Source organism: Amblyomma maculatum, chromosome 2, assembly GCF_055883805.1.
Source record: "Amblyomma maculatum isolate TAMU_Amacu chromosome 2, ASM5588380v1, whole genome shotgun sequence".
Lineage (NCBI taxonomy): Eukaryota > Metazoa > Arthropoda > Arachnida > Ixodida > Ixodidae > Amblyomma > Amblyomma maculatum.
In genome coordinates, this window is record NC_139345.1 from 167,979,738 (window position 1) to 167,996,559 (window position 16,822).

A 16,822-nucleotide genomic window follows, 5' to 3' on the forward strand; every position below is an offset into this window, starting at 1 on the left:
CCAAGTCTCTGAATACTTCCTCTAAACAAGCTGTGAATAGCACTGGGGAGACTGTGTCTCCTTGCCTAACACCTTTCTTTATGGGAATTTTGTTACTTTCTTTATGCAGAACTATGGTTGCTGTGCAGCCACTATATATATATATATATATATATATATATATATATATATATATATATAGTGGCTGCACAGCAACCATAGTTCTGCATAAAGAAAGTAACAAAATTCCCATAAAGAAAGGTGTTAGGCAAGGAGACACAGTCTCCCCAGTGCTATTCACAGCTTGTTTAGAGGAAGAGGAAGTATATATATATATATATATATATATATATATATATATATATATATATATATATATATATATATATATATCTTCCAGCACTTTCACGTAAGGCTCGTCTACCCCCTGTTTTCGCAATGCCTGCATCACCGCCGAGGTTTGAACTGAGTCAAATGCTTTTTCGTAATCAATGAATGCTATGTATAAGGGCTGGTTATATTCCGAGCATTTTTCTATCACCTGATTGATGGTATGGATATGATCGATAGTAGATTACCGTTTCCGAAACCCTGCTTGATCCTTTGCTTGATTGCAGTCTAAGGTTGTCCTGATTCTATTAGCGATTACCTTAGTAAATACCTTATACGTAACAGACAGTAAGCTGATTGGTCTGTAATTTTTAAGGTCCTTAGAGTCCCCTTTGTTGTGAATGAGGATAATGTTTGCATTCTTCCATGGTTCCGGTACCGTCGATGACATCAGGCACTGCGTATACAGGGTGGCCAGGTTTTCTAGCACGATATCCCCCCCCCCCCCCCCGTCCTTCAGCAAATCTGTAGTTATCTGATCCTCTCCAGCTGATTTCCCCCTTTTCATAGTTTCTAGTGCTTTCTTGACCTCGTCCTTCGTCACTGGTGGAACGTCTGACTGTTTTTCCCTACCGCCAATCTCATTACGGTCCTGACTACTTTGGCTACTGTAGAGATCTGTATAGAACTCCTCGGCTACTTTGACTATCTTTTCCATATTAGTGATGACTTTGCCCGCCCTGTCCCTTATCGCATACATCTGGTTTTTGCCTATGCCCAATTTCTTCTTTACCGCTTTAAGGCTTCCCCCGTTTTTTACAACATGCTCAATTTTCTCCATGTTATACTTCCTTATATCGGCCACCTTGCGCTTATTGATTAGCTTTGATATCTCGGCCAATTCGATCTAGTCTGTTGGATTGGAAGCTTTCATACTCTGGCGTTTCTTAATCAAATCTTTCGTCTCCTTAGACAGCTTACCGGTATCTTCTCTAACTATCCTACCGCCTACTTCTACCGCGCACTCAGTAATGATATCTCTGAAATTATTGTTCCTTGCCTCTAGGGTAATGTCGCCATCCTCAGTTAGAGCTGGATACCTATTCTGTAGCGAGATCCTGAACTCTTCTGCCCTCCCCCTCACCGCTAATTCGTTGATGGGTTTCTTTCTTACTAATCTGTTGCGTTCCTTCTTCAGATTTAGGCTAATTCGGGACCTCATCATCCTGTGGTCACTGCATCGCACTTTCCCGATTACCTCTATATCTTGCATAATGGCGGGGGTTGAACACATTATGAAGTCAATTTCATTTTTAGTCTCTCCGTTAGGACTTTTCCATGTCCATTTCCGGTTCTTACGTTTGCTGAAGAAGGTATTCATGATTCGTAAGTTATTGCGCTCTGCAAACTCAACTAGTAACTCCCCCCTGCTATTCCTAGAACCAATGCCATAGTCACCTACTGCCTTGTCTCCTGCCTGTTTTTTCCCTACCTTGGCATTGAAATCGCCCATTAGTACAGTATACTGCGTCTTTACTTTTCGCATTGCTGATTCTACATCTTCATAGAAGCTTTCAACTGCCTGGTCATCATAACTACATGTAGGTGCATAGGCATGTACAACCTTCAGTTTATACCGCTTATTAAGCCTAATTACGATGCTTGCAACCCTCTCTATAATACTATAGAATTCATCTATATTACCCGCTATATGCTTATTGACAGGGAAACCTACTCCTAGTTGTCGCCTCTCTGGTAAGCCTCGGTAACACAGTACATACGCTCTTAGAAACCATAAACCAGAAACCAGTTGCTACGCTCTTAGAAACCATAAAAGAAAAACGCGAGTTTTTTAGTGTATCGTTAGTTGTTTTTTTTCCTTTTTCTCGGTAAGCTGGCACCAAGAGCAACATGTTGTCAGTTTTTCTTTCCCGCATGCTTAGAGCCTAAATAGCCACCGTGGAACGGACGTGCCTTCAGCCTTCCACTCGTAGAGTGAGCACAGCCGTGTCGCAACCAAACAAGGATTACGTGATACCTGGGCACCGCCCATATTCTGCAACAGTCTCCGACTTAAAGCTACACTGATCCCTGTTTATAGAACTGCCGCCGTCTTGGAAATGAGCCGTGCACTCCATGTGAACACTCTTGTTCTTGAATAAGGGCCGTCGAAAGGGCACTCCACTTCTCTGTCTCATGGCCCATTACCCCAGCTGATAAAGGAGATAAGTGTGGGGGCTGTACAGCGCTGCCGTCAGAGACAGATGACAAAAGCGATAGCGAGTAAGTTCACGTTCCCTAGGTCGGCCGAAAACGGACGTTGCTAAACACGGAAGCCAGCTACTAATCCCCCGATTTCGCGCGCTTCAGTGCTCGGGATGTTGTACAGAGTACAGATCGAATATATGGTGTCCGTGGTTTCACTAAAAACAGAGCGTCTACCATTGATTGAGCTTATCTGCTGGGAAAGTCAGATTTAATTCCAAATAACTGGTGGACTGACTACCTCTTCTTGTTCTACGGATGAGCATTCACAGCGGAACGAAGTACTGAAGCAAATATTTCCTGATTTTTGTGTCTCTTTTTCAAGCGCAGACACACTAATAATCAAGTAGAAGACCGCGCATGGGATTATTTTGCTCCGAATAGGAATCACATAAAGCGTAGGCCCATCCCTTCCCTTTAAAACGAAGAAACCGCGGTTGTCGCGGACACTGCAGGCCCCTGCTTTTCGTCGCTGCCGCCGTGTCATTTTCTGGAAGGATGCTCGAAATGCCACGCCCAGAAATGGCGGCATGCACACGGACCGTCGTTGTCAAATATTAACCTGGCTGTTCACTCGTGCAGTAGATCTTTTCCTGCCATCTTATACTTGAAGTCTCTGTGAAGTGAGTAGAGCCGTTGCCTTCACTTTTCTTAACATTGCAATCACTAACGGAGCAGTAAAGGCTCTGCTGAAACTTTCAGGCGCGAACTATGCAGCCTGGTTCCATTTGACAGAGACGTCAAGGCACAGCGTCAAAATAAACGAAGAAAGAAGAGACGTACTACGATTGCAAAAGCAACAAAGCAGCAAAATAAGCTTTGGCTTGTATGCCGCGTGCAGAAGTCCCAATTCCCATGGCGTCCATACCGCCTGACCCGTCGACGACGCGGTGAAAGTACTCGTGCTCTACCCGCAGTGGGTGGCGAACCAGCACTTCGTTGAAAAGCACCCCTACAAGTCGGAAAGGTGAAGCAGGAGCCTCATCCGTACCCAATCGTTGGTCCTGGCCGAACGCAATCAGCGCCGAGCGGAAGTATGGAAGAAAAAAAATCACGAAACCACCGGCAAAAATCTATATCACACACGCACGCACTACGCAGTTTCAGCGCGCGCACACATAAGCACCCGCCAGCCCCCCGCGTCTGCGTCCGCGCAGAGACGTACCCAGCATGGCTAAACGCGGCGGCCAGCGCTGATTTCGTTGCGTCGTCGTCGTCGACGCCGCCGAAGCCAAGGGCGCCTCGCTTGAAACGGCCCGACCAATGCATCGGAAGAAGAACGGCGCGCGCCTACCCTGCGCATACTTTAACGGCAAGAGCGATGTAATCCTTGAATAATGGGGTCGCGCGGCAAGAATGTGCGGGAAATATCGACGGCGTATCGCAGTTACCCGCTGCCGGGCGTTTCTAGGCCGCCTATGTTTGCTGTTGGTTCCCCACCACCGCCCCACGACTTAGACGCCTCACAGTTTCGGAATTATATCTCGATAACATCATAATTCATATTCGTTTCTATGTTTTCTTTTATTTGCAAGTATGCAACGCCGCAACCTCCACGTGTCATATCGCAGCGGACAGCTTCCTTCTATTTCTTGCTTCATTTTTATGCGCCCTCTCAAGGACGGGGATAATTTTATCAACAGGCAGATAAACAGTCTAACGGTTGTAGTTCGGCCCCCTTTGCCCTTCAATTGTAAGATACTCTGCTGTTCAGCTTAAGCATGCAACGGCAGCAGCAAGTATCCAGCTTACATTGAGTGATGCAAAATCCTCTCCCGTCGCATTAGGGCCGTGCTTCTATGTGTCCATGCACGTTCCAAATGTAGCTATCATGATGACTGAACAAGAGCACTGAATGCATTCAATATAATGAACGCTTGATCTTTAGAAGGCGGAAATTTGATCGCCACTGAATCGTCTCGACGTTTGTGAAGCCAACGTTAGTGAAGCCACATCTATAAAGAGCTCCAGTGATTTCTTAAATTTCGAGAGAGATGTAAACAGTAGCCTGTAGCGTCAAATGAAACACAATGTGGCAACCGGCGCACAATTATAACATGGGAAGATACCTACGGTCGGAGATCAAATTCTAGCGTGGCCAGCTGTAACTTTTAAGTTGCTCATTCCGCACTTCGCAAGTGGTTGCGAAAAAATTATGCGGTTGTTGTATGTGGTGGTGCGTTTTGCGTTCTTGTTTTCGGGATTGAGTTTCCTCTTTTGCGTTTGGTTTGAGGTCGAGTTGGTACATGCACTGCAGCACAAAAAGTGACATCCAACTCAAGCCATCGGGTCGTTTCTCCAAAAGAGTCTGGCAACTGCGTGAAATCGGTCTCTTCGAGTCTGCCATTATAGCTTCCGATGGGGTCTGCCCGAAGAGGAAGCGCAAGCCTGATATTCCACCTGCCAAGCTCACAGGATGCACTCCACGTTCACCTTCGGCGTGCATTACGAATGGTGACGCACTCCTTGTCTACTAGCGCTGTTTGCTGTAATTGCATGGCTTTAAGCGATGTATTAAACACGTAGTCTTCTCGTACGTACTATGTCGCCGATGTCTTCGTTTTTCGCCCATAGAGGACACTTTAGCATTTTCGAAAAAGGATGAGATGAGTTTGTAGAGGGACATGCCACAGGCTCCGCGGCACTCCATATCTCTCTGAGCCACAGAAGCGTAGCGTAATACTTCGAAAATTGACCCAAGTCATTGCTGATTCCTCTTCTTCTCCATAAAGTACAATGTGTTTTTTTTTTTTTTTTTTTTTTTCAAAGCTCTGTACAGGGCAAAGCACCTGCTCTTGTCTCGAGATAGCGATGTCCTTTACGTCGGGCGAGCTCCCCAGTATTGAAGACGCCGTTATTACACTGAGGCAATTAGCCAGCCTTTGCGCCGTATATATATAAATTGTGAAGTAGCTTTTCTAAGCATTTAGAAGGCATGTATAAAATGCCTATTCAACTGGGCCGTTATATACACCTGATAAGTTCATCACTTGGCCAACGTTTCTGGCGATTGAGTAATGTTCCAGTGGATTCTATCAAAATGTCAGTTTGGAAAATGGAAAAACAGATCGATCAAATGAGCGTTTCGTTCACAGTAATACTATATCGATGTAGCTGCTGTTACTGTATTCCATTTACTGTCTCCAAGGGCGCCGGATCGAATCCCGGCCTCGGCGGCCGCTTTTCGATGGAGGCGAAAAGCAAGCCGCCCGCCCGTGTGCTGTGCGATGTCAGTGAACGTTAAAGAACCCCAGGTGGTAGAAATTTTCGGAGTCCTCCCTACGGCGTCTCTCATAGCCAGAATCGCTTTGGGACGTTAAACCCCGCAAACCAAACCAACTTTATTCCATTTTTTATTTGGAGGAAGGCAAAGCAATGTATAAAAGGTCATCTAGAGAATGAATAAATCGATGCCTGTCCTGATTCAAAATACAGATTGAACTTTTACCCCTCGGTTGTTGTTCTTTTTTTTTTCTTTGCATTACCTCACACCAATTCTTCTTCTTTTTCACCTCTGTGTTTGTGATGAAGGAGAACGCCAACGATTCGCTCCAACCAACCACCCGCACCGAATTACAATCCAGGGCGTCAATGGTCTTTATAGCGCAACAGCTGTAGTACGTGCCATTACGCGAGCCGCACTCCATCACTACTCCCGCAGTGACACGCCCGTGCTACAGAATACCCTCGGGGTGGGTCACGCGACAAAGTCCGCGCGATGCGGATGCACGCCTTACTGACCGATATCGTCGGTATTCGGTACTTTTGCTTAAGCACAACCAACCCGTAGATAAGTCCGCACGAGCAGCCGCGTTGTCACACCTGTTTTCTCTCCCTCCGTCTCCACTACTACATTTGTCTATGCGTTTTAATTGCCTCTGCAGCTGCCTGTAGTCTATACGGCCACCTGCCAGGCGAAGGCAAAATCACGTCCACGTTCATTCCACCGCGCCTTCCTCGTTCCAGCTCTGCCGCACCACCGTCGCACGCCCACCGTCGCGCGTTCATTTCGCTAATTGTTGTCACTGCCTGCCAGAGGCCGTTCTCTGTCCGAGTCCCGCTCGCGCCATGCCTCATGAATAAGAGGATTGGAGCGGCCCTCACGACGCGTCGTCTCTCGCCAGTGTGCGCCCGAAAGGAGAACGCAGCTGGAATCACAACCTTCCCAACCGATCCATGCTCCACACCGTTGCGACATGCAGTAGCAAATCGCCCGTCGCCCAGAAGCGGACCTCTGGAAGGGAACGATCGCGTTGTCGTCCAGTTTGGCGGGCGCAGCGTCGGAGGAGACCTTTTTCGCTCGCGGAAAAGAGGCGTTAATTCGTTCGGCCGGCAGCCAGTCGATAACCAGGACGCGCCGGCTTCACGCCTCCACCCTCGAGCCTCCACATCGAGTGTTTCTCCGCGTTTTCTCTTTTCCTCGTGTTCTGGCATGGTCCTAGGTATGTTTCTTATGACCGTGAGTGACATGACTAAGGAACGAAACAGGCTTGGAGTGAATATGTACGTACCTATGTGCATGTCCCTGTAATGCTTCTCTCGAATAGGTGTCTTTCACGAATATCTACTACGTAAAGAAAATTAGTCGGTGGTTCAACATGAATACGCACAAATATACACGGAGAAGCAAAATTTAGCACTCACTTAGCTAAGTTTCACTTCTGTTAGCTTTGCTTCGCCGAGCCTTGCCATGTTTAGTTAAACATTTCACGGGTGCGTTATACTCTAATTCGTATGAAGGAGGCCTATTTAAGGCCAAAGGAGGAGGAGGAGGAGGAGGAGGAAGAGGACAGAAGACAGGGATGTTAACCAGAAAGAATGAATTCCGGAATGAAGGGAGACGAAGGCGATGAAGAGGAAGACATCCGAAACGCATCTTGGCAGACTGGCAGCGTAGAACTAGAAGAAACCCACTGCACAGTGGTGTAACGCAGTGGCTAGCGTTGGGTTCGAATCCCATTGACAGAAAGTTGCTCACAGCCGCCCCATCGAAATCTGATGAGGCGGATAGTAATGCTGCTGAATAAAAAATGGCCATGTTAACACACAGCGGCCTTCGTGGTTCTATAAATGTAGCTTCTGCTATTGCGCCGAAGCCGGAATCCGGCACTGATAACGAAATGAAAGCTTTCCCATTTATGAGTATCGGTGTCCCTCGGCCGATGTCTTGAACCTTGCCCTCTGTTGCGACACCAACTTCGCTTCATAGGCAAATGCGTTGTGGGATGTATTAAACTATCAAAGCATCATTAAAATGAGATCAGTGGAGCAATCAAAAGGCTTCCACGGATTCTGGATGTCCCATAATGCCGTAATCCGTGGCTCATAAGATCAAATTTTAATGAAATACATATCACAGCCCACTGGGTGGCATTTCTTCCTTTTTATAATGAATGTCCCGGTTGTCGCTTTTAGTGAATTTTCTTCTCAGAAGTGGTGGACAACTGCCTCGACTTAATTGGCCCGTCAAGTGCACCAAAATGCAATTGGGTGCTTAATAGTAACTTTGGTTGCCAATACACGTGTATCTGCATTTAGCGCCGGCATCAATTGCTCAAAGAAGCGAACCGTTTTGCACAACAAACAATAATGAAACGTATGTTTGCATGCAGCTAAGAAGCCGTAATTACTGAAAGCGCTCCCGGCGAGAAAATGAAAAACGCTTTAAGAAAGTCCCAAAGTTTCAAGCTGCCTAATGATCCAATTTACTGCTTCGAGCTTAATGGAAGAGGAACGAGGGACGAACCGCACGACAAGTAATAATGCCGGAACTGTAATTAATGAAATGTTTCGCCGTTATTAATATGTTAGCGCATGGCAATAGCATTTTCATTAATAGCGGAGATTTTAAACGCACCGTGAGCGTTCAGTGTCGCTTCATCTGTTGCGTGTTGGTAGAAAAAGTGCTTGTATCCTCCCTCTTCTAGGAAAAAAAAAAAAAGAAAAAAGAAAAAAGGAATATCTGTCAATTATATGGCGCTAATGCCTTCTTTTGCTTTTTCTGTGCAGATAACCTATGCTACCTGACGCATGGCGGCTCTTCAGAAACGTTCACAGTCAACGAAGCATTCCCAGTCGGTAAGCCTGTGTTTATATACTTAGGCGCATTCATTTCCTGTGCTTGGTAAATGCTCTTTCGTGAAACAGTTGCGAGATTAAAACGTCAAAATCAGCGCATATAAGGGGATGAAATTATACAGGCTAACAGATCGATAACATATTGTAGCGTGTGCAACAGCAGCCGCTAGGCGGCTGCTCCTCGGGAGTCTCGTGCGCGGACTCGAAGAAGTGGCCCCGTGGCGTTCGAGAAGCTGAAGTCTGCTGCTGTCACTCAGTGCTCTCTGGACCTGCTCTTCTGTGTTTATTAGGTCAACCCCCTATTAAAACCAACCTTCTGGTTACGGGCCTGAACGGCTACGTGACAATATATTCGGCCAGTAACTTAACCGCTTCGCGAAACAGCAAAGGAAGCACAAACATTGTAGGGCCCAGGAAGCCGTAGGCAGAAAACGGCGAGCAGATGACGAATTGAAGGCTTTGGCAGTAGCCGCCATTAGTTAGAATCTGTAATCTTGGTTGCATTACAATTAAGTACGCTGCAGCATAATCGCCTTCTCACGTGACCACATTGTACTTTTTAGCGAAGAAACAGGTGCTAGTTTACACTTGTAACCCCAAAGGTATTAATTGATGACAATTTCATAGGGCATTGGAACTGTGAAAATCTGGGCGCGCTTTTTGCACTTATAACTTCTGCGTTGTAATCTTCTCGTCCGCGCACACTTAGAAACAAATGTATATTGAAGGAATAGATCGATATGCCACGGCATAGTGCGTATGACTGCTGTCGCAAATGTAACAGTGTAGTCGCTGCTTCCCAACGACTTTTTCTCCTTTAAGACTTGGCGCTGGCCCAATACGAAAAGCGCTATTCTACACACACACACACACACACACACACACACACACACACACACACACACACACACACACACACACACACACACACACACACACACACACACACACACACACACACACACACACACACACACACACACACACACACACACACACACACACACACACACACACACACACACACACACACACACACACACACACACACACACACACACACACACACACACACACACACACACACACACACACACACACACACACACACACACACACACACACACACACACACACACACACACACACACACACACACACACACACACACACACACACACACACACACACACACACACACACACACACACACACACACACACACACACACACACACACACACACACACACACACACACACACACACACACACACACACACACACACACACACACACACACACACACACACACACACACACACACACACACACACACACACACACACACACACACACACACACACACACACACACACACACACACACACACACACACACACACACACACACACACACACACACACACACACACACACGCACGCACGCACGCACGCACGCACACACACACACACACACACACACACACACACACACACACACACAAGAGCGCCATCGAAACAAAATAAGTAGAAACGCAATCCTAATGCAATACATTCCCGTACCACGCGTATCTGAGTGATACGAGTGCTTGAAAGTGTGTCCACGCTCGAGAATTTGGCTCCGGTCGGCCGGGTTCTTTCTGGTAACTGTAGTCGAAGTCAACCACGTACACTTCGTCCACATGGAAAACTTCCACTGATTCGGGCTTTAATCTTGGCTCCTTCGTGCCATTAACCGTACTGAGGAGAAAATTAAAATGTTCTCTGTCGCGTATTTTTCCCATGCACGTGTCCCTCGAAGAACGTTGCTTGAAGGAGACCTTCTCCTCCCTGTCCTCCCCTCTCCCTCGCAGAGAGTATAGTGGGCAGCCTGCAGGTGGTGGGCAACGCGAGTGAGCCTTGGGGCGATATCGAGCTGCGCATGGCCGACCCCGAAGGATCTCCGCTGACCATCCTTCCCGGAACCAAGAGCCTCGTACTGCGCCGCAAGCTGGACAAGGAGGGCCGCGACGGCCTCCGCTCCGTCACCACCGACGTCATCTGCTCGCCCCGCCACACGCGCAGCTCGGATCACCTGGTGAGAGAAGTGCATCCTTCCTTGCCTCTTACAGCGGCTGATTTGTTCAGGCACTCACTTTTTGTCGACTTTCCGTAGGTAACGAGCCAATCTTGAGACAGGGAAATAATAAAAAGAAAAAAGAGTTTCAGGTCGTTCCCACTTCTAGCAAGCAGCTGTAACAATAGTAAAAAAAAAAAAAAAAAAAAAAAAACAATCTAAATAGCGTCACTCCAAGCTGATTTTTATTTTTCCCGCGAAGAATTACATATTCTGCATGTATTCTTAGAGAGCTTGTGATGCGTCTGCCTGGCTACAGTGCCTTCCGCTTAATATTCCTTCAATGTTGCTGGCAGTTTCGATCAGAGTAATCGACCAAACGTGCTCCGATCTTTCAGGGTCCCGATGTACACTATATGTATAGTGCCGTCTTTTGTATCATTAGTAGACAAATTTATTGAGTTGACCGCAAATTAATCTATATAACAGCAATTTCGACCACCTAAGGTTCTGTAAGCAACAATGCGGCAGATACCCGCTCACGTAGTCTATACGCTTTATGTTTGCGTTTGTGTGCGCCGAGAGCTGTAGTCTTTTTTTTTTTTTTTTTTTGTCTATGCGAATAACCGTTTCCCGATTACACTCGCAAAGTATAACTTGCCTGCTTCGCCACGACTGTAATGTAAACGCGCTCAGGTAAGCGCGAGACTGGAAATCATACGGTTGACCCGTTGCAGTCGAGAAATGGTTTCCAGGTATACATATAGTTCATCATATTTTCGCACGGGATATATAGATCGAAATCATGCAAGGGATGCAATTTGCTTCGTGTGGGGCATAGTGTGGAAGACAGAACGAAACGAGCTCTCTCCGTATACGTGTACGTGAAAAGGGCACACCTGCACCTCGAACGGGAGAGACGAAAGGAAATCACGCCACGCCTAGTATCCGGCCACTCAGGGCCACTCAGTGCATCGAGCGACAAGCTAGAGCGAGAATTGTGGACTTACAGAGAACCATGCACTGCCTTGCCACTTCTCCACACGGTCTGGGCTGGGAAATGTGCATTTTATTTCCTTTTTACTGCCCACAGTAATCTATGCGCTGACTTTTGGTCGCCTATAAGCCAGGGTGCTAAATCTTTAAGTTAAGCGCTGGAACCATTATGTAATGAAACTCTAGTTAGGAGTTGAGGCGCCATTTTCGGGACAGGATGCAACTTATAGCTCCGTTTCCCCACTCACAGCTTCTTTTTTTTTTCTTTCAACGTGGGGCCATGTGGCTGTTGCAAGTCGTTACGTGAAATGAGGTACCGTTACAGCTCCGACCAGTATATACCAACAATAATGGACCTCAGGTACGCTGGCGACGGACGTAGCGGAGCTGCCTTCGTGGCTTACGGGTATCCGCGACGACGGGTATCCCAGCCTCGGACGCCGAAGAAATACGCAAGGAAGTTGGCTACACTCCTTGGCCATTGCGGAAAAACAAGAGCAAATGTCGATGCTGTCATTAGCATCCGTCCAGGCATCCTGCATTGTGGGGCACCTGGTAGAGCGTCGTTATACAAATGCTAATGAACAAAACAAGAGACCACGGTTTTCATTTATCCTCGTCCCCTGCAGCCTGTTGGAGACGGGAAACCTAGCGGTGCTGTCACCGACAGCATATGGCCCCTATGCCGTTATCTTAGAAGCCGGGACCACTTGGCAGGCAAACGTATAATTTTGACTGTGCAGCCAGCGGTGCGCCTGCCTAATTGGGACCGTGGCTAAGTGACTGCAGTTGTCATTTTTTTTTTTCAGCCTGTCGTCTTACTCTTGCGACGCGGAAGCCGACCCGCGTAAGGCACACGTTGCGTCGCGCCTGTGACGAAAGATTGGATAAGGAAAATGAAAAAAAATAAATAAAAAAAGCAAAGAGGTGCTGCCGGGCGAAGTATATGCACGTGCGGGCACACGGAAGGAAAACGGGACCCAGTGGGGCAAGCAACGCGGGTTTCGGCGGCGCTTCGTGCGTATACCTTTATACGGCGCCCTGCTTTTATCCTAGCCGTCTGGACTGACGCCATATGGCTGACAAGTCGGCTCGTTATATCTACTTTTGTTTTACTTAGTGTAAAGCTTTGCTGGCACGAGGCAAGCCATGCGAAATTGAGTTAGTTGTCTAAGAGCGGAGATCCGTTTGTGGCACACTCGTGCGTGCACGACCATGTATGCGCGCGCCTTAGTCGTCTCGTATGTAGGAGGCGTGAAATGAAGCGAGAAGTTCGTTGTTCTCTCGTTGAAATATATATGTTTGCGCTTTTCTGCCTCCTTGTTGTCCCTGGATGCATGACGCATGACACGAGAATTGTCGTGCGCGCAGGACCCCGGAGACACACTGACACGCACGTCGCCGCCGCAAACACGTCGGGCCTTCTCATGTAGGCGTCACTTCCTAGTTTGCGTGTCGGCGTGGTGCATGCCGCTTATGAAGACTCGCCAGATATGCTTGGCGGCGTTGTTCAAAAGGCGCGCAGCAGGTTTCGTAGCACGAGGGAGCTATACACGCCCTACACCCTTCCGTGTTGACATCTAAGTCGGAAAGCTTTAGATAAATAATTAATTCCGCCTCCCCCCCCCCTTCCCTCCTTTACCTTTTTTCCAGTTTTCTTTTCTGTTAGCCTCAGTTTTTTTTTTTTTTTCCTTGTTCAGTTTTATCGCTTTGAATAGTCATCTTTTTCCATAAGGACTTCCGTGTAGAGCTTCTTTCATGTCGCTTCCTTGAATTACGGTGACACGGTTTGACTCCCGTGCTACAGCGCATTAATTCCGCGGACGGGCGGTGCGGGCTGAAACGACATTCGTATGGAAATGTGCCCTGGGCTTGCATTATTCTCACTAACGAATGGCTCGGCTGGCTACAGATATCCAGCTTGAACTCTGGCTTCTCCTCTAATCGCTGACGCATCCACTCTTTGCGTGTGTCGATCCATTCTTGCTGGTCTGCATTTACTGATCCCGACTGTTGCACGAACTTCTGCGAGGAAACCGCGCTGTGTAGCAAATATGAAGTTTCTTGCGCCAAACACCATTTGTAATGAGGGGCACCGGCATAAAGAACTAATTTTTGGTACATGGGATTAGGACTGGGTTTAATTGTCTCAAAGCTATGTTAGTGTACCACGCAACTAGGAGGCACAGTGGATAGCATTGTCGCATTTTACCTAAGGCCAGTTAGGTTTTGACCGAAAACAAAAATGTATAAGCTCCACCAAAAACGCAAGCCGAACATAAGTAGTACGCGCCGTGTGCGCGTCCTTCCATTTTGCATTTTATCGCCGCCACATTTTAGTTTATCTCTAAATTTCCAGTCGACGTAAAACAAGTTTAGCGCCTTATTTGGCGCACTCACGGTAGCCTTTATGCTTAAAAGACTTCTGGGCGTCACCCTTGAAAAGCCCCTAATTATTTACCGCTAACTCAACTTGAGCGTGACGTCGTTAAACTATTAATACCCATCCGCTAACGGTATAATGAGAGTTAATGTTCAGCTGAGCCCACACCATTGCCACTGAAACGAGGTCTAAATTTATTGCCTTTTTAATTGTTGGGGCGTGCTTTTTTTTTTCGTTTTTTTTTTCAACCCCAGCTGCAGCGTCACTCGGAGGCATTCACCGTTCTGAATGAGCCAACCAGGAAGCTATAGCAGGAGGTAGTCTTGCTCTAAACTAGTCCATAGCCCGAAGCTTTCTTCAGAGGCCGAAGGCCCCCGTTCGGGTAGGTGTTAATTACTACCCTCTTGCACCACCTGGCTCTAACCGATGAGAACATATTGACATAGCACTAATGTCTACAGTTTGGTGGGACAGCTGTCCCCCGGCGGACCTCTTTGATCGAGAGCGTACTCCCGACTTATTTTCGGAACTAAATGAACCAGTCAGGACACTTCCTTCTGGAGTACGGCGCTCAGACTGGCTCCGCCTCTGGACTTGCTAGTGAAAGTGCACTGAGCTTCACCTATATCTATGCACGGAGTGAACGTTGAGCAGTGAGTGCTCTCCTCTTGTACCTGACTGTTTTACCGCTTTTTACGATAAAATTGTTTTATCTTAACGTAGCTGTTTCCTGACCGCATATGTCTCATATTAGCACCTGGAAGAGATGATATCTATAGGTCGATCATTTAGTTCAGGCAGCCGTTCGCGCTGTAGCTATTCAATAGCTAGTAAGCACAATAGTAAGTGCTTACTGCTTACTTCTGATTCAGGCCTGATATGTAAGCCATCCCTCTATTTCGCGGCTCATAAAGTAAAATTTCTGAATGCTCCCAACAGTTGGTCTACTTCCGTCTAGTAATGATTAGCACTTAGTGGCATCAGCTAAGGCTCCATGCCTTCAAAACGTTTGACTGGCCCTGTTCACAAATTCACAACGGGAAGTGTAGGAACCGAGCAAGCAAAACATTGCTCCGCAAAATTCCTCGGGCCTTTCCCACGCGTCAGCTTGGCCGCGGTGACGGCCTTGATAGAAGAAAGCGCATCACAGTGCGCATATTTGCGCAAGCATACGTTGTGTGCACCGAACGTAAACGCACCGCGGCTCGATCGTGGACGGCGCCGCCTCGCCAACTGCGTCTCGGTTTCACGATAAACACGGGTTGGGCTCACGCGATGAGAGGCAGGCAGTGCTCCCCTAATGAGCACTGTACGAGGCAATTAATTTTCTGACGACGCACGCGCGCGCCAGTGGTGGAGTACGTAGGTGCGCTGTAAGGAATCGCCCGGAGCAGATGATATGCGAGTCTCGGGAGGACGAAAGAAGAAAATGCAGTCCCGATCATGGCGATGATAAGGCACTCGAACCGCAAGTGAGGATTTCTAAAGTGCCCCTGGGCATTTCCGGGAGACCTGCGTACGTTCCTCCCAGACAACGATTTTGTATTCGCCTATTTCGCGTCCGCATGTGCGAGCTCAAAACATGAAAACAAAAAAGCGACTTTATGATGTTGCTGTTGTTGCGACTGAAGGAAGAAGGAAAAGAGAACGCACGGGCCTGCCAACTGGCTCTAGATGTTCCACCACTGCTGTATCGCCCGGGCAAAAGAGAGTTGAAAGATGGTAGAAAAAAGAGTGAAAGAAGAGACGCGCGTCGCAACAGCCCTCGTCTGCCACCGAAGCGATGGAGAGTGCGATGATCGCTTTTTACGACAGATCGGTGGCACGGCCGCTCAAAGGAGACGCACTGGTGCACCTCCATGAGCGGTCGTGCCCATAGGTTACCCAGCCCAGGATGGACAGGAGTTGCCACCCAACTCTTCTGTCTTTATCTTCGCAATCGTGAATCACGTGGTGTCTTGTATACAATATATACAGCGCAGTATCGCCACACCCACATATAGGGCAATGCGCCTTTTCGTTGCACTCTTGAGGCATCCGCCGAAAGTGAAAAAAGCTGCTGCTCCTTTGTTTTTCTTTGAACCACGTTTTCTCATTCTAAAGAACACACGCGAAATAAATTCTAAGCCTTGTGTTCGCTTGAACGATCCGTTTAAATACGCGCGCGAATTAAGAGCTTTTGCTGATGCTGTAGATTCCGCGTTAGAATGCACGACCTTTTTGTTGTTGTTGTTGTTGTTTTTTGACTAAAGCAATACTATAACGAATTGAACACTGAAAAAAAAAAGAAGAAAAAACCCTCTGTAGTTACTTCATTTCGCTGAGTTTTTGGACCTTTTAAACAGACAAAAGTCTTCTGCGTGTTGCTCTGATATCTGTTACGCCAACGGTTTCTCAAGTTTTCCTCCTCCTGTATCTGGCAGCCTTTGAGGCCGTACCAAATATTGGCACCCTAATATTTCTGGTGTCAAAAGCCGCGTGCTGAGACGACGACATGCTATTAAATTTCTTATTTCTGCGAATTCCTCTGCAGCAGTACCCCCTTTGATGCTCGTGTCCACTCTCTCTCTCTCTGTATAACCCTCGCAGTTCTCATTTCAGCCTGTGTGTCTCTGCATTATGCGTCTTGTTATGGCTAGCTACTGTCGGATGGAACCGTCCTTGCCTGAGGTCACATGTTCGCCTTCTTCACGTGTCTGTGCCTTCGGTGTCCAGCTTCGAGGCTTCTCCACCGG

At 47.5% G+C, this 16,822-nt stretch overlaps 1 protein-coding gene across 1 annotated transcript in view; it reads left to right on the forward strand.

The window, feature by feature from the left end:
- The window catches only part of Cad96Cb (protocadherin Fat 4-like Cad96Ca), a 283,447-nt gene that overhangs the window by 225,434 nt on the left and 41,191 nt on the right, over positions 1-16,822 (forward strand). Inside the window, exons 3-4 of the mRNA XM_084595510.1 lie at positions 8,584-8,652; positions 10,506-10,729. Of these exons, the coding sequence (XP_084451636.1) occupies positions 8,584-8,652; positions 10,506-10,729 (293 nt within the window). The remainder of the gene's footprint in view (positions 1-8,583; positions 8,653-10,505; positions 10,730-16,822) is intronic.